General features: G+C 56.1%; 1 protein-coding gene across 4 annotated transcripts in view; it reads left to right on the top strand.

Annotated features, from left to right (window-relative positions):
- FGD5 (FYVE, RhoGEF and PH domain containing 5) overlaps nucleotides 1–18153 on the top strand; it is a 121662-nt gene that overhangs the window by 62512 nt on the left and 40997 nt on the right. For all 4 annotated transcript variants that reach the window (XM_044934347.2, XM_044934348.2, XM_044934346.2 and 1 more), the window contains 2 exons: nucleotides 12456–12514; nucleotides 12628–12658. In XM_044934347.2, coding sequence (XP_044790282.2) covers nucleotides 12456–12514; nucleotides 12628–12658 — 90 coding nt within the window. The remainder of the gene's footprint in view (nucleotides 1–12455; nucleotides 12515–12627; nucleotides 12659–18153) is intronic.

The following is an 18153-nucleotide window of genomic DNA, read 5'->3' as shown; positions in this document are numbered from 1 at the left end:
TGCCGCTGAGACCTGGCACGGCAAAAACAAACAAAAAAGGCGGGGTTTAAAATGCACAGAACATAAAATCTTCCACGTTGACCATTTTTAAGTATACGGTTCAGTAGCGCCAAGAACATTCACATTGTTGGGCAACCATCCCTACTGTCCCTCTCCAGAACTTTTTCATCTTCCCAAACTGAGACTCAGCGGGTCTTACAGAGCAACGCCCCGCCCCGCCCCAGCCTCTGGCACTCAGCATTCTGCTCTCTGCTTCTGTGATCACTCTAGATACCTCCACCGTGCGGACTCACAGGGTATCTGTATCTGTGTGTCTGGTTTATTTGACCTGGCAGGACGTCTTCCAGGTTCATGCATGTTGTCACATGTGTCAGGATTTCCTTCCTTGGAAGGCTGGATGATATTCCATGATGTGTTCATGTCACATGTTGTCAGTTCATCCATCTATGGATGCTTGGGTTGCCTCCACTTTCCCACTGCTGCGAATCACGTTGCTGTGAACTTGGGTGTGCAAATCTCTCTTTAAGACACCGCTTTCAATTCTTTTGTGTATGTTCCCAGAAGTGGAATCGCTAGATCACATAGCCATCCTTTGTTGCTGTTCTGTGACTCACTCACGTCTGACTCTGTGACCCCATGGACTGCAGCATGCCAGGCCTCCCTGTCCTTCAGTATCTCCAGAAATATGCTCAAATTCATGTCTACTGAGTCAGTGATGCCATCCAACCATCTCATCCTCTCTCGTCCCCTTCTCCTCCCGCCTCCAATCTTTCCCAGCATCAGGGTCTTTTCTAATGAGTCTGCTCTTTGCATCAGGTGGCCAAAGTATTGGAGCTTCAACGTCAGTCCTTCCCATGAATATTTAGGACTGATTCCCTTTAGTGTGGACTGGTTTGATCTCCTTGCAGTCCAAGGGACTCTCAAGAGTCTTCTCCAACACCTAAGTTCAAAAGCATCAATTATTTGGCGCTCAGCCTTCTTTATGGTCCAACTCTCATATCCATACATGACTACTAGAAGAATCATAGCTTTGACTGGATGGACCTTTGTCGGCAAAACAATGTCTCTGCTTTTTAATATGCTGTCTGGGTTGGTCATAGCTTTTCTTCCAAGGAGCAAGCGTCTTTTAATATCATGGCTGCAGTCACCATCCACAGTGATTTTGGGACCCAAGAAGCTTTTTGAGGACCTGCCATACTCTTTTACAAGCTGGCCCATTAGCCTTTGTGATGAAGAGGAAACCTCTGAGCTGGGAGCTGGCTGTTGGGAAGGAGGAAGAAAATGGGAAGGTCTGGGGACAGCCCTGTGGTCAGGGAGCAGCAGTGCAGAGGTGGGAGGTGGCAGGGAGCCTAGGAGGTCAGCCTTGGGGGCAGGGGAGGAGGGGTTGGGCTGGACAGGTTCTGCAGGCCTTTGCTCCGCCCACAGGCAGGCTCCTCCCACTTCCCCGCCCCCCTTGCTGTGGTCCCTCACTCTGCACACTGTCCACCTCAGACACCAAGGCTTCACTCTGGCGGTCTCCCCGCCACAGGAGCTGCCTCAGCGTCTCTGGCTCTGTCTTCTCCTCGCTCTCTACCCGCTTCCCTGACCATCCTCTCTACCTGCTGCTCCCTGGAGGTGTTGATTTCCTGGGGTTCCTCCAGCCCCGCTCTCCTCCCGGTCCTCTGCTCCAGCCGCTCGCGGGCCAGTGGCCAGCCCTTCTCAGGTGTGTCCCCAGAGCTGACCTTGCAGCCCACACCTCCGTTTAGCCTCACATTCCAGCTGCCACCTGCTTTAAGGGGCCCTTCTCGGAAGCCCTGCAGACTTCCCCGCAGACCTCATACTCAGCACATGCCCAGCGGAACTCGCCACTTTTCCACGCGCCCTACCCCCCACCCCCAAGTCCTTGCCTCTCCTCTCAAGTTCGCTGTTGTGGCGATTGGCACCAGGTTGGAAAGACTTGAGAGTCCCTGGCATTTCATCTGTCGTCATGAGTCAGTCACGGATGGAATGGAATTCAGCCACAGAGGCTGCAGAATGAGGCCGTCTGTTACTTACCCGCACCCCAGGGCCTTCGCACTTGCGCTTATTTGCACGCGAGACGCTCTTCCTGCCCTTGGCACCGTGGGCTGCAGGGCTGCGAGGAGACGGCACCTCCCCCGAGAGGCCTCTCCCTGCTGACCCTGTGCACTCCTGTGCTTCCCTTCCTCTGCCCTGTCTCAGGCTGTGATTGCTCTGTGTTATCTCTTCTGCTTGGTTGCCCACTGTTCACCTTTGCCTCTCAGAATAGCTCCAGGAGGGCAGGGACCGTGACTGTCCTACTCGCAGGTACGTCGCTGCTGCCTGGCACGTAAAACAGCATTCGGTAAATATCCTCAAAGAAACTGATCCATGGATGAATGCGTTAGATGCACGTCCTGCATTTAAGCACGGAAAACAATCTCAGTTGAAGGACAGTTTAGTGAACAAAAGCACCGCCTCAGTCATGTACAATTTACAGAGCACAGTGGTTTGGCCAAGTTAACACAGAGAGTTTATCTTCAGACAGTTGAATGGAGGAGGATGAAGATGCAGACTCTCAGAACCTAAAGCGGAAGGAAGAGAATGGGGGCACAGGGGTCCAGGGAGTGTCCTGGCTGCCTGCCTGGCCCATGCCTCCTTGCTCAGGGCCCTGGAGGGCTTGCGGGCTGCCAGGAGCCCCCAGACTGGGGATGGCAGCGTTGGGACGCCCCGGTTCTCAGAGAGCTTCCTCTGTGCCTGGTTTTCCTCTCTGCCAAGGCTCAGACCCCTCTGACCAGTTTAGAGCTGGGGCCACAAGGTCACCTTTGCCCTCCCTTTGTCCTTCCTGACTTTGTGGGCATCACTGTCTGTGTCTGGTCCACAGCCCTGCTGCTCAGAGTCTGACCCGCGGACCCCCAGCACCCGAGCCCCTAGGTTCATCCAGTATCTGCATGTTAACAAGAGCCCCCCGGTGGCTCGTACGCACGCTCAAGTTTGAGCTCGGGTCTTTGTGGCAGCCGTCCGGGCTGTGTGGAGCATCCGCAGTGCCCTCTGCTCCCCTAGGTGCAGGAAAAGAAGCCAGTGGGGTGCCCAGCGTGGGGACTTACGGTCAGGGTGGAGAATGAGAAGGCTCCTCGTGTGATAATCTCTAGGCGCTACGTTTTATGCACTTTCATAAAGGTTACACGTCACAGTTATTTACAGAACAAAGGCTGCAGGGAAGATGGAACAGTTACGGGGTCTCAGCTGTGTAATTGTGCCTGAGCCACGTGAGTGTCCCCAGTCTTAAGAGTCGGGACAGCCAGGGAGGCTTCCAGGAGGAGGTGAGGCATAGTGCGCTCTGTGAAGCAATGAGGGACGTGGCTACATAGAAAGGAGAGAGATACCTCGGAGGGCAGAGCACAGGGCGTGAAGGTGGGGAGCCCAGGCGTCGACTGGCTTCCTGACCTTTGGGTGGTCCTTTCTCAGACTGAAGTGAGACGCTCAGGACAGGACCCCTTTGATTTCTTTACTTTATTAAGAGCACTTAACATGAAATCTAGCCTCTCAGTGTCCATCGAAGGATGGGTGCATAAACAGCATGGACTTCACATGCAGTGGAATACTACTCAGACTTTACAAGGAAGGAAGTCCTGTCATGTGGTACAACGTGGCCCGACCCCCAGGGCTCGGTACTCAGTGAAGTCAGGGAGTCAGAGAAGGACAAACACCGTGTGACTCCACGTACAGGAGGAGACTAAGCCAGGCAGAGGCACAGACGCAGAGAGGAGAGTGGTGGAGACCAGGGACCAGGGATGGGGAGGGGGCGGGTGTGGGGTCTGTGATATGCGAGAGCCCTTAGTCTCCCAGGAGAGGAGACTGTGGCTCTGGGAGAGGCCGCAGCTCCCTCGAGGCTGTCCAGCAGGTTGGAGACGGAGTCGAGGAGAAGTCAGGTCTCCGGAAGCCTCGTGGGGTCTCCTGAAGCTCCGAGATAACACGCTGTCAGCATCACAGATCGCCTCCAGGACCAGAGACTCTCTGCGATGCTGGAAGTTTTCTGAAGAATCTGGGCCAAACCCAGACTCGCTGCAGCCTGTGCTCAAGAGCCCGAGTGAGGCTGGGAGTCCCAGGAGCAGAAGCTGACTGCTGGTTCCTGGGGGAGGGGGAGACGGGGGGAGAGGCTCCGTTGGCCCCACCTACTTCCCTCCTTGTCCTGCAGATGTGGCCTCTCCTTGGCCCACCTCATCCCTTCCCTGCCACCTGTGAGAACACAGGTGGCAGCTGGGATAAAAGCAACCCTCCTCTCTCCGAGCACCTGTCTGAACCTCTTGACAGCCGCCGAAGTCTGTGCTGGAAACCCCGGTGCATTCCAAGGGGGAAGATGCTGTCTGTTCCGGCGGTGCCCCGGGGGGCCTCGGAGATAGCGTTCTTGTGGGGTCCCTGCTGCCCGTGTGAGTCTGGCTCCCTGAGCTCCAGACGTGACCTCAGGACACTCCAGCAAGGCCCCTCGCTGGGACCCTCAAAATAGCTAAGGCTCATTAGGAATATTTCCCAGGGTTTGAAAAAGCCCTGGTCAGCAGCCCCTTCTTTCTGTCCGGATGTGGTTCCCCCCACCCGCCACCCACAGGATATGTGGTTGAGGAGGCTGGCAGGCATGGAGCATCAGGAGCCCACTCTGGAGCTTTGCCCAGCTAAGGTTTAGCCAGTGACTTAGAGACACTTCATAGATCACAGGGAACTTCTGGACACAGGAACCTGCATGAGCCGGAAAACCCTGAGGTACGGAAAGGCTAGGCGAGCTTACGGGACAAATCTGAGTTCCATGGGACAGGGAGGAATGGAGGAATGGAACAGGAGAGGGATAGAACTTCCCTGTGCCTCAGTTTCCCCATCTGTGAAATGGAGGTAAGAGTAATAGTGCTTACTTCATATGTTGTTGGGAGGATTTAATGAGATAATCCATGTAGAAAGCTCAGAACCATGCTTAACACATACTAAGTCCTTAAGCAAAAACATCACTTTGCCGACAAAGGTCCGTCTAGTCAAAGCTATGGATTTTCCAGTAGTCATGTACGGATGTGAGAGTTGGACAATAAAGAAGGCTGAGCACTGAAGAATTGATGCTTTTGAGCTGTGGTGCAGGAGAAGACTCTTTTGAGAGTCCCTTGGCCTGCAAGGAGATCCGACCAGTCCATCCTAAAGGAGATCAGTCCTGTATATTCATTGGAAGGACTGATGCTGAAGTTGAAACTCTAGTACTTTAGCCATCTGATGCAAAGAACTGACTCATGTGAAAAGACCCTGATGCTGGGAAAGATTGAGGGCAGGAGGAGAAGGGGTCGACAGAGGACAGGACAGTTGGGTGGCATCACTGATTCAATGGACATGAGTTTGAGCAGGGTCCTGGAGATGGTGGTGGACAGGGAGGCAGTCCATGGGGTCGCAAAGAGTCGGACACGACTGAGCGATTGAACAACAACAGTAGCGGTCATATTGTCTGAGAAGCACCAGCTATTATATTACTCAGTGGGTATTGTTCTCCCTGTTTTGCCGATGGGGCTCAGAGAAGAGAAGGAGCTTGTCCAGGTGTGTAGGTGTAGGAAGGGGTGGAGCCCACGCCTCGAACCAGGTCTCCTGACCCCAGAGCACAGGCGTCAGCATCCGGTTGGAGGGCAGGTTCTCTCAGGGGCTGTGGGGCCACTCAGGGCTGCAGGTGACAGAGAATGGCAGCCCTCAGCCTTGGGTGGGCTGGAGTAGGCCCCTGGCTGTAGCTCTCATGAGCTAAGAGAGCAGTGCGCTGAAGCTGTGGGACGCTCAGGAGTTCAGGTCTGAGATGGTGACCAGAGAGAGCCCACCCACTTAGAGCAGGGCAGTTCTGAGCAGGGACAAGGCCCGGGTGGGTGGAGCAGACACAGGTGTCGGTGACAGTCATCTGAGAAGGAAAGATGTCTCCAGGAGCCAAGAAGCTGAGGGTTACGGCGTGGGGGAGTGGTGTGCCCAGGTGACCGTGGGCAGGGAGCAGGTGTGTGCGGAGGAGGGGGCACTGAGCCAGGCCCCGGATGTCAAGACACGGGGCTTTGCCGGGAGCTGGCAGAGACGAGGGTGAAGGAAAGAGGCAGCTGTTTAAAGGCCGAGCAAGGCTCAACCCAGCAGGCCTGCAAGCAAGGAGACAGGTGACAAAACAGGAGCTTGGGGGTGGTTTCTCCCTCTGCCGCAGGACAGGATGCTGGGGAGAGAACGGCAGCCCCGGGCATACGTGGGGCCCTGCTGAGGGCCAGGCCAGGCAGCCTGGGGCTCATTACCCTGCTTCGCACAGCAACAGTGACAGGGATTGCTATTACATTACAGTGGCCGCGAGACCTCTGCGCCTGAGCTCTTCGCTGAGAATGCAGAGCATTTCCATCCACAGTCCTCTGTGATCAGTGTGAGACTCTCTAAAACAGTGCTTCTTAAAACCTTTCGGTCTCAGATCCATATCTGGCCTCTTAAAAATGATCCAAAGCCCCTGAGAGTTTTTGTTTCTGTAAGTTGTATCTATCCATGGTCACCACATGAGAAGGTAACACTGAGTAAAACTTAAAACATGCATCTTTTCACTCATTCTAAAGAGAGCAACAACAGACCATTTCAGGGCCTCCAGGGTGGCGTTCATGGTAAAAGAACTTGCCTGCCAATGCAGGAGACGTGGGTTTGATCCCTGGGTCAGGAAGATCCTCTGGAGAAGGAAATGGCAACCCACTCCAGTATTCTTACCTGGAGAATCCCATGGACAGAGGAGCCTGGTGGGCTACCCACAGGGTCTGAGAGAGTCAGACATGACTGAAGTGACTTAGCATGCACAGACCATTTTATGTTAACATAAATAGCACTTATTATGAAAAACAGTTATTTTCCAAAATGTTTAGTGAGAAGAGTAGTAGTGAGGTCGCTCAGTCATGTCCGACTCTTTGTGATCCATGGACTGTAGCCTACCAGGCTCCTCCATCCATGGAGTTTTCCAGGCAAGAGTACTGGAGTGGATTGCCATTTCCTTCTCCAGGGGACCTTCCCGACCCAGGGATGGAACCCAGGTCTCCCGCATTGTAGACAGACGCTTTACCATCTGAGCCACCAGTGAGAAGAGTAACCAGGTTTTAATTTTTTGTTTCTAATTTTTGGCAGTGCTGGTCCTTCGTCGTGGTGCACGGGCTTAGTCCCCCATGGCACGCAGGCTCCTAGTTCCCCGACCAAGGCTAGCACCCTCATCCCCAGCACTGGCAGGTGGATTCTTAACCACTGGCCACCAGGGAAGTCCCTAGGTTTTACATTTTTGCAAACATGTTGTTCATGTCTGGCTTCGTAGGAGACACCTGCATTCTCCTCTCCATCTGTTGAAAGTGTTGCTTTGTTCAACTTCTGTGCAGATCCAGACTCACGCAGATACGTAGTTGGAAAAGGGAGGTGGAACCCCAGAGTTTCTCAGACCAGACTTAGGGGACTGCTTTTCTAGAAGGAGACAGAGAACTCCTGTCCTCGAGCTGGAGAAACAGCTCCGGGCAGAGGGCCAGGACTGCCAACTCTTCCTGCGTCTGTTTAGCCAGGAGGGTCCCTAAGGGAGGCCTCTTCCCCTCCCTCCGGCCCTGCCCTGGTCCCAGGACAGCCAGCACTGGGCCGGCAGGTTTGCTGGGGCCTGGGGCGGAAGCGCGGCTGGGCGGCCCAGGGGAGCGGCGGAGATAAGCGGCTTGGAGCTCCGGGGCAGAGGGGTGGCCGCCTGGCGTAACACCCACAGCGCCAGCCTGAGGAATGCGATAGCGCAGGCCCTGGCCCCCACGCTCCTGGGAGGAGCCCTGTTCCCAGAAGTCTGTCCCTGCACACTGCCGTCAGCCTCGGAGTTCATTTCCTGGTTAAACAAATATCTGCATGAAACGGCCCCAGTGGGGCCACGCCCAGGAGCAGTTTCGGAGGAGAGTCCCGGGCACATGGCTTTGCCGGGCCCCCTTCTTGTCCGGCTGGTGAACACGCATCCATCATGGGCACAGTCAGAAAGCAGGACGGCCCCTGCGTCCCACCCGGAGTCGACCCGTCTGGCAGGAGGGCTGTGGAGGGACGTGCGGGGTGGCCCGTGCCCAGAAGCGCCTCCCGACGGCCCCCAGCCTGTGCCAGTGGCCGCGGCGACAGCTCCAGAAGCTTGGGCGGGACGTGACCCCTCCGTCTGTCACCTCCTCATCCGGGCTGTGCGGTGGGGGGACGCTGACCCCCCATCTTCCGATGAGAAAACAGGCGTCTGAGTGGGACTTGCACTCGGTCCTGCCGGGCGGCGGGTAGGAAGTGTCCCCACGTCCAGCCCTGTTCTCCTTGCTGGGTACCAGCGTGGGCGCTGCCCTGAGGCTGGGGGTGGGCACCGACCCTGGGCGCCCCTGCAGTGCCGGGCTCCTGCCACCACCCTCGCGGTGCAGGTCCAGGACGGGTGTTTCCCGATTGGAAAACTCCGCCTCCTTCAGTGAACCGAAACACCGTTTACTGAGCGCTTGCCGAGTGCCAGGCACGCCACTCAGTGCTTCAGGGTTGGAGCTGACTACCTGTGGCTGAAACGCGTGTCTGCCACTGACTAGCGGTGACTCTGAGCAAAGGGTAGGACTTAGTTGTGCCTCAGTTTCCTCATCTGAAAATGGTTCATAATAGCAATTACCTCCTGGGTCGTTGGGACAGTTCGGTGAGATAATATATGTGAAAATCCAGAGCTAAACTTTAGTGTTCAGTAAATGCTGCCTGGTTTGTTATTGTTATTCTTTCCTGGTGGCTCAGATGATAAAAAAAAAAAAAAATCTCCCTGCAATGCAGGAGACCCAGGTTCGATCCCTGGGTCGGGAAGATCCCCTGGAGAAGGGAATGGCGACCCACTCCAGGATTCTTGCCTGGAGAATCGCATGGACAGAGGAGCCTGGCAGGCTACAGTCCATGGGGTTGCAGAGTCAGATCATTAGTAGGTATTATTATCAGCCGTGTTTTCCAGATGGAGCTGGGAGAAGAGGAATAACTTGTCCAAGGGTGTAGGTGTAGGAAGGGGCAGAGCCCAGGACTTGAACCCAGGCCTTCCCAACCCAGAGCACAGGTCTCAGCGTCAAGCTGGACGCAAGTGAGAATGGACGCACAGGCCCCTGGAAGATCGGCGGTCATCCTGACTTTCAGCCTCATCTCACAGAGCGCGTCTCCTGAGCCCTGTCCATCCTCTACAAAGTGATTCTCGTTACGGAGGCTTGACCACGAGGTCTCCTTAGCCGTCCAGGCCTGTCCCGGCAGGATGCGTTTCCAGGCGCGAGGGCCACAGAGCCCATGCCAGCCCTGCGGGTGCAGAAGGCAGACTTCGATGTAGTGCCCATCAGGAGGGGGCACTCAGGGGCAGGAGGCTGGCTGAGGCCTCACAGGTTTCCCTTCTGCTCTGCAGCAGAGGGGGCAATGAGGGGCCAGAGGAGGGCTGACCACGGGCCCACGTTCTGCTGAATTTGGGTGGCCTTGGGGAGACCGGAACCTCCAAAACACTGTACTCTTACGCAGGAAGCAGTTAGCGACAGACCAGTCAGGGAGCAGGCTCATTTATTGAGCACGTACTGTGTATCTCAGTTCCATTCATCCATTCCAGGGCGTCTTAAACTTCTGCTGTGTCCCAGGGCGGCGTTAGGCAGTGTGAGTGCTGTAAAGAAAAGGATGCAAGAAGCAGGTTAGAGCGGAGGTGCTCACCGGGGGCGGGCTCGGCCCCAGGGGACATCCAGCAGTGTCCAGAGACACATCCGGTTGTCACAGCTCGGAGGGGCTGCAGCCGTCATCCAGCGGGCAGAGGCCGTGGTCACTGTTGACAGGCAGTGAGAGCCGGGGGGCCCAGAATGTCAGCGGGGTCAAGGCCGAGAACCCGGGGTGAGACTGTCACGGATGGCCCCCCGAGCATGTGTGTGGCTTTTGAGCAGAGACCCGAAAAAGTCCAAAAGTGAGACTGAGACGATCCGGGAATTCCCTGGTGGTCCAGTGGCGAAGGCTCCATGCTCCCGATGCTGGGAGCCCAGGTTCCATCCCCGGTCAGGAAACTGGATCCCACATGCCGCAACTGAGAGTTCACACGTGCTGAGCTCAGTCGCTTCAGTCGTGTCTGACTCTTTGCATCTCCATGGACCATAGCCCGCCAGGCTCCTCTGTCCATGAGATTTCCCAGGCAACAATATTGTGTTGGGTTGCCATTCCCGTCTCCAGGGGATCTCCCAACCCCTCAGGGATCGAACCCGCGTCTCTTGCGTCTCTTGCATTGGCAGGCGGATTTACATCCCACAACTGAAACCCCACATCCCACAGTGAAGATCAAAGATTCCATGTGCCGCAACTAAGGCCCAGTGCAGCCAAATAAGAATAATTTTTTTTTTAATTAAAAAAGACCTGGGGCAGAGTGTTGCAGGCAGAGGGGACAGCAAACGCGAAGGCCCTGAGTTAAGAGGGCATCGTCCCAGAGCCAGCCCGTGGGACTGGCTGGTTGCTCTCCGCGTGTTTCAGGTGAAGTAGCGGAGGCTTAGAGGTCGTGGTGTGCCGGCCGTCTCACAAGTGCACGGTGCCGGAGCCGGCGTTGGCACCTGGGTGTGCTCAGTCCCAGGGCCCGTGTGCGTTCTCTGCCTCGGCCGCTGCTGTTGGAGGAGCGGCTCGGCCTTGACCTAGCGGTGGAGGCCTTTCCCTGCCTGTCCCTGCAGATGATTTGTTCCTGCTCCATCCCTGGGCGCTGGGTTCCGGGCCCAGCACCACCTCAGGGTACAGATGCCACAGGCAGAAGGACAGCTGATACTTCTGTAGCGTTTACCGTGTGCCAGGCCCTGCTCCGGGTGTGTGACACAGACACAGACGCAAGGAGAGGTCTTTCTCTGTGTACGTGTGTGTGTTAGTCTCAGTCATGTCCAGTTCTTTGCAACCCTGTGGACTGCACCCTGCCAGGCTCCTGTGTCCGTGGGGATTTCCCAGGCAAGAATACTGGATTGGGTTGCCATTTCTTCCTCCTAGGGATCGTCCCGACCCAGGGATCGAACTCGGGTCTCCCTCATTGCTGGCAGATTCTTTACTCTCTGAGCCACCAGGGAAGCTCCATGTGTGTGTAGATATATGTACACACACACTTGTTTAAACTTCACAATATGCATGTGTGTGAGATACCATTATAGGACTGTGCCCATTTTACAGATAGGAAAGTCAAGGTATGGAAAGGTTAAATGACTTAACAAGCCCAAGGCAGAAGGTGGGATTTGAGCCCAGAAATGGCAGCCCGATCCCCAGGAGGAGGAAATGGCAACCCAATGCCTGGTTCTGGCGTCCTAGCAGCTGCTCCTTTGACAGGCGGTGCGTTTCTGGTCGTGGGAGTAGATCGTCACTTCTCAAGTGTAATAGCATGGAGGTTGGGTTGAGCAGAGAAGGGCCTTCAGAGGTCACTCTGCTCACACACGGGAAGCTGAGGTCTGATCTTGGAAAGTGACTTCCGCGGGGCCGCGTCGGGAGGCGGTGGGAGGCCAGGAGTCGTGGGTCCTGGCGCCCTCTGCTCCACCACGACCCCGCCGCCCAGCCTCGCCTGTACAGGCGCTATGTCCATCCTGTCACTGCCCCGCAGGGTCTCTGCTCGTCCAGGTCCTCCACAGGGTCTGATACTGGGCAGGTCTGGGGCCGCAGGGGGTGCCCATGGCAGAAGGCCCGGGCCTCTGCCTCCGCCCCCGCCCTTGCCCATCCTTCTTGTTTGTAGACAGAATCTCAGTTATTCCCCTGTCTCAGAGGTGCGGAGGCTCTGGTTCAGATGGGTTAAATGGCTCACCTTCACGGTCAGCCAGGAGAGTCAGTGCTTCCCAAGTGGCGTAAACAGTCATTCATTCATTCACTCGATCATTCTTTTGGTAACAGAGGAAGGGCAGCCCCGTGCTGGGCACTGGCCGCAGAGACACACCTCACAGGCCCTGCCTCCAGGGAGAGGTAATCAGTGTCCCTAGAGAGGCCGCCCAGAAAGGACACCTAATCCAACCAGTTGGGGAGGGAATCCGGAGGGCTCCTTGGAGGAAGCGATAGACAGGATGGCCAAGTCTCCAAGTATGATAACTGGGAGGTGGGCAGGCAGAGCGGGGAGAGGCCACTGAGGGGACAGCAAGTACAGAATCAGGAAGAGAGGGCTCGCTTGGCACAGAGAACCACAGGTTGTTCAGAACCTGCCCGGCTGTGGGCAGAGTCCCCTTGGGCAGCTTACTAAGCCTGCAGGGGGCAGCAGGCCCCGGGCTGGGCATTAGATGCTGCTGATGTCCCATCCCCGTTACAGATGGGGCAGCCAAGGTGTGGCGAGGCTGAACACCGCCCTGGTAGCGAGTACTGGGGGGTGGGGTGGCTGAGAAGCGTGTGGGTCCTCCTCCGATAGCGTGACGGTCCTTCTGTTAGCCTGACTGGCGCCTGTGGAGCTGGGCTTCCCGTCCTGCCGTCCCCCTGGGTACAGCCCCTCCTGACGGCTCTGTTTCCTCCCGCAGGTGGAAGGACAGTCCAGAGCCCACGTCATCGCGCAGGAGCTGCTGTCTTCAGAGAAAGCGTGAGTCCCTGAGCCGCGGCCCGTGGCCTTGAGCTTGGTAACAGAGTGTCAGCCCCTGCCCGGCTTGTGCAGAACGAGAATTAATGCCCACTCCACCCTCTCTCCCCCTGCAGATACGTGGAGATGCTCCAGCACTTGTATCTGGTGAGTTAGTCACTTCAATTGTCCAGAGCGAATTGCCCTCTGACACGACTACGATACAAGGGGCAGAAAAGCAGTTGAGGAGACAGAGGTGCCTTCCACTAGCAGAGACCCTGTTCACCGGGGCTTCTCAGGGAAGCCGGGCCCCTGATCCCTGTGCTTCGGGGGGGCGGATGGCATGGGCTTCCCATGGAGCTGCACTGTGCCTGGGTAGGGAGTGGCGTATGCGGAACGTGCTAAGGTTTCCAGAAGGGTGTTTGCTGTCTCCTTGACCCTCAAGTTGAGGAAGACAGAAGGAAGACAGGTGTAGTTCTGGGTCATAGCTGTGTGTGTTGAGTTCAGATGTGTGGTCGGAGCATGCATGTGTATGTGTGTGCGTGTACACGTACATGTGTGTGCACGCATTGTATGTTTAGGTCTCTGGGGAGAAGGTGATGTGTTTGCACGATGCCCCAAGCAAAGCTGGGGTAGCGAGAGGTTGTCTCAGTCGCTCTGGCATTGGGGCAGCAACGCCTGAGCACGTGGGAGGGGCAGGGGCTGTCCTCTGGACTTTTCAGAGGAAAGGAGGCCAGACTGGGGACTGTGTGGACCTGCGGCTCGACCCCCCCTTCACAGCCCGCCACACTGCCCGCAGTCTCCCTGAGCCATCAGTTCCCTTCAGCTCAGTGAATGCTTTTTGGACACACACTGTGTGATGGGAGCTGGGGGTGGAAAGTGGGATCAGACAGGGCCCTTCCCCAAGGGCAGTCTGGCCAGCGAAGGAGACAGATGAGTGAGACGGGTAATCATCCGGAGCACGGGGGAGTAACTGACAACCTCAGGGAGTCTCGGCAGGCTTCCTGGAGGAGGTGGCGTTGGGACTGAGTCATAGGAGGGGGCAGGGAAGAGGGCACAGCAGAGCCACGGGATGTGAGGGCGCGTCTCACATAAAGGCTCTTGGGACAGCTCCCGGCTTGGCCGAGCTCTCTCACCGTCTGCGGGCTCCTTGGAGGTTACCTTCTGGTCCCGCGCTGCTTTGTATCATCCCTTGTGTCTTTCCAAGAACATCAGAGCTGGGAACATCCATCCTGAACGTTCGTGGGTGGTGACATGGAGGCCCAGGGGGAGTGACTTGGCCAGGGTCACGCGGTGACCGAGCCAGGACGAAGCCCCAGGTCTCCTGATTCCTGGTGCGCTCCCGTAGCGTGTCGGGAGCTCCTCAGCGCGGGGGCCTCCCTCGAGGCAGCAGACACCGGCACCAGCCAGGTCTCTGGCTGAACCCGCTGAGGCCCCTGCCGGTGGCATCGCCCTGGGGTCCCATTGCTGAGGCCCCTGCCGGTGGCATCGCCCTGGGGTCCCATTGCTGAGGCCCCTGCCGGTGGCATCGCCCTGGGGTCCCATTGCTGCCGCCCAGGGCCCTGGGAGGGGGAGAGCGTGGTCTGTGCTCCCAGCCCCCGGTTTTTGCCCTTCTGACTCAGGACTTTTTGTGCAAGGTTAAACCCCATGCCCTCGGGTGTGAAGCAAACCGGCCCCAGGAATGAACCTCAAAGATGCATTTAGCAACAGCGACGGGAAGCATGACTCTCCCATGGCTGATGCTCTCTCGCTTGCTTCTGAGCTGGCTGTGTGTCCGAGGGGCTGGGCCTTTCTGTTTTATGACTTCGTTAAGAGGGTTCTAACTGGGAAACTTCCATCTGGGCTTGCACTGCTTCCTGCCAGTTGGAAAGATGCTGAAGCCGCTGGTAATCCCTGACAATATCCTGAGGAGGGGAAAAAAGAGCCCATAAAAAATACTCAGAAGCTAGTGTGGGAAATTGTGGTCTGGATCTGCACTGTGACGTCAGTGCTTATGGGGAGAGAAGGGGCACAAACACCCCAGCGTGACTCTCAAGTCCTAGCCAGGGACACCGGTCCAAAGGAGACAGACTTGGGGATGTTCTCCACCACTGCCCTCCCCCAGGGTCTTTGTCTGATTGCTAAGGTTGGTGGGTACTCTTAAGAATTTCTCCATGGAGATCCACTGCTGTTGAAGTCCCAAGGCTGCCCCGTCTTGGAGAGGGACCAGTGGGCCCATTCATTCCAGAACACGCCTCAACTCCACTGTGTTCTTGTTGAGAGGCGGATGGGGATGGCCTCTGACCTTCTGTGTTTCGAATTTAACTTTGTGTTTCTCATGTGGTAGATGGAGCTACCTCTGGGATTAGTAAAATTTCTGGTCATCCAGAATTGAATTCTGATGGTCAGGATCTTGTTTTCTTACAGCCTATGAACTAAAAATGGATTTCACATATTTTAAACACTTGTGGAAAAAAGAGGCAAAGAAGAATTATGTGACTGAGACCATATGTGGCTCATAAAGTCTGAAATATTTATCATCTGGCCTTTATAGGAAATTTTCCTGACTTCTGGTTTAAAGACTTGTTCTGTCCTTCCATGAACCAAGTCCTAAATCTATTTATCCACCTGCCCATCTGTCTGTTTGTTCAATTTCTCATCCACTCATCTAGCCAGGATTTTATCCACTCGTTTTTCTTTTCATCTGTGCGTGCAGCTAATGATGTATGCATCCACCCAGTCGTCCATGAGACTCCCATCCACCCATCCATCCATCTGTCCATTCATCCATCCATCCATCCATTCAGTGGTCCACCCACCCATCTATCCACCCAGTCATACATCAGACTTCCCATCCACCCATCCATCCATCTATCCATCCATCCATCCATCTGTCCATTTCATCCATCCATCCATCTATTCAGTGGTCCGCCCACCCATCTATCCATCTAGTCATTCATCAAACTCTCCATATATGCATCCATCTGTCCATTCAGCCATCCACCTATGTATCCCTTCATCAAATTCCCCAACCACCTACCCATCCATCCATCCAGCCAGCCAGCCAGCCAGTGATACACCCATCCATCCATCCATTCATCCATCCTTTCATCCATCCATTCATCCAGCCAGCCAGCCATACACGCATCTATCCATCCAGTCATTCATCAAACTCCCCATGCGTGCATCCATCCATCCATCCACCCACCCACCCACCCACCCACTGTCTATCCATCTGACTTAACCGTTCCTTCTGGACAGAACATCCCAGGATGTTTCCTACACTGTAGGCACTGAGATAGGCCTTGGATCCCCAGGATGGAGAAGGCCCAGAACCTGCCCTTGAGTAGGTGTCTCCTTCTCTGTTGGGGGAGAGGGTGGAAGTGGGGAGGAGAACTGCACACGTGAGCCACGGTGCTGCTCTGTGGTGAGTGTGATTTGTGCAGGTGTCCTCAGGCGCGTGGGGGATGGACAGGCTTATTCCCCTTGCGTGTACCCAGGAAGGCTGGCAGAAGAGCTGCCACGGACACGGAGTTTGAGGAAGTCACCAGGCCTGGGTGGTGGAGGAGGGCAGGTGGTCAGCCAGGAGCACTCCCAGGCCTGAAGGTACATGGTGACGTGTGGAGAATGGGCACCGTCAACACACCCTTGGCATGGGTGCGTTGGGAAAGGCAGGGTGGAGAGGGAATGAGGGGTCAAATGACTGGCCCAAAACCAAGGTTAGAACCAGCCTGAGATGTCCCTAAAAACGCCAGGCTCAGTGGCTTCTGCTTTTCCTCGCATATAGTGAGTCACTGGAGATTTTGAAGCGACATGGTCCCTAGACACCTTCAGTTCTCGGTTTTCTCATCTGCAAAACATCCCTCTCCTGGCAGACGCAGAGCATTCCCACCCTCGATCTCTCCTTTGGGCTAAGGCATTGTAGGCCCATGCAGAAGCCAGCACACAACTGGGAGAGGTGACTCTGGAAGCTGTCACTGTCTGAGACCCCAGGAGAGGCCCCTCCCCAGGGAGGCCCTCCTTGACCTGATCCTCACCCCTGTCTGCACCGCCTCCTCTGACCGCTTCCTCCCTGCTGTCCTTCAGACGCTGTAGACGCAGTCATGTCTGTGGGCTTTGCACCTGGGGGTCTGGGCGAGCCCTGCGAGGCAGGCTGGGGGTTTGGGTTCGATCCACTGAAGGTCCGTGGGAGGCTGTTGGGTGACCCCTTCAAGAGTGCCGGTGGCCTGCAGCGCAGCGGGCCGATTTGAGGACTGTGAGCCCGGTGACCATGGGCTGTCGAGTGCGGGAAGGGGAGGGCCGGCTGACTTGTTGGCTCCTTAAGGCAGCAAGCGCTGGAGCAGACCAGGCTAAGCTTGGGGACAGATGGTGGGTTAAGTTGTGGGGGCGGAGGGTGGGGGCTTGGGGAAGGATGTGCATGCAAAGCATTAAGTGGAGAGCAGTTAGCTGACGCTCCAGGAGAGGGCTCTCAGGGACCCTGGGCAAAAAGAGGTGCCCGCAGCAGGGGACTTGAGGACTGGCAGGGTCTTAGGAAGGAGCGAAAGGACGTGGGGAGGGGGATTGGGCAGACACAGTGCAGAAGGGCAGGGAGAGGCTCCCGGGTCCTCCCTGAGCCCTCCCTCTGACAGCGACTCCCCCCACCAATGGCGGTGACCACGGGGAAGGGTGTTGGGGGCATCAGGAGCACCATGGACCCAGCCCGACTCCACACACTGCCCAGAGAAAGCGGGGGGTCACTCAGAAGCCCTCTGTCTTATCAGTACGTAGGAGTTTCCTTTGGCGGCGGCCTCGGTGCTGACATGAATGACTAGGACAAACATAGGATCTAGAGGGACTTAGCAGCGAATTTAAGACTTTATTTACTTAAGCTGGTGGGCCGTCAGTTTGAGCCCGCTAGCCCCCACTTTCTCCACCCAGCCACAGGGGCCTTTGCTGAGCCCCTCCGGCATGTGCTTGGCAGTTTACTAACGTTAGCTCGTTCAGTTGCACAGTTTGTGCTCAGTAACTATTTCTCAGGTGGTTGGGTGGGTCCAAAACTGAGTCCCAGAGAAGGTGACTTACCCAGAGTGAGAAGCGGAGCCAGGCCTGGTTGACTGCAGAGCCCTGAGAGACTGGCTGTTGTTCAGTCTCTCAGTCGTGTTCACCTCTTTGCAACCCCATAGACTGCAGCACCCCAGGCTTCCCTGTCCTTCACTTTGTCCCAGAGCTTGCTCAAACTCATGTCCATCGAGTCGGTGATGCCATCCAATCATCTCATCCTTTGTTGCCCCCTTCTCCTCCTATTTTCAGTCTTTCCCAGCATCAAGGGCTTTTCCAATGAGTCAGCTCTTTGCATCAGGTGGCCAAAGTATTGGAGCTTCAGCTTCAGCATCAGTCCTTCCAATGAGTATTCAGGGTTGATCTCCTTTAGTTTGGCCTGGTTGGACCTCCTTGCAGTCCAAGGGACTCTCAAGAGTCTTCCCCAACACCACAGTTGGAGCATCCGTTCTTCGGTGCTCAGCTTTCCTTATGGTCCAACTCTCCCGTGCGTGTGCACTAAGTCACTTCGTGTCCGACTCTTTGCACCCCTGTGGACCGCAGCCCACCAGGCTCCTCTGTCCATGGAATTCTCCAGGCAAGAATACCGGAGTGGGTTGCCATTTCCTTCTCCAATAGGGGATCTTCCCAACCTAGGAATCGAACCC

Source organism: Bubalus bubalis, chromosome 21, assembly GCF_019923935.1.
Source record: "Bubalus bubalis isolate 160015118507 breed Murrah chromosome 21, NDDB_SH_1, whole genome shotgun sequence".
Classification (NCBI taxonomy): domain Eukaryota; kingdom Metazoa; phylum Chordata; class Mammalia; order Artiodactyla; family Bovidae; genus Bubalus; species Bubalus bubalis.
The sequence above is the reverse complement of the archived record's forward strand: the minus strand, read 5'-3'. Positions and strand labels throughout refer to the sequence as shown.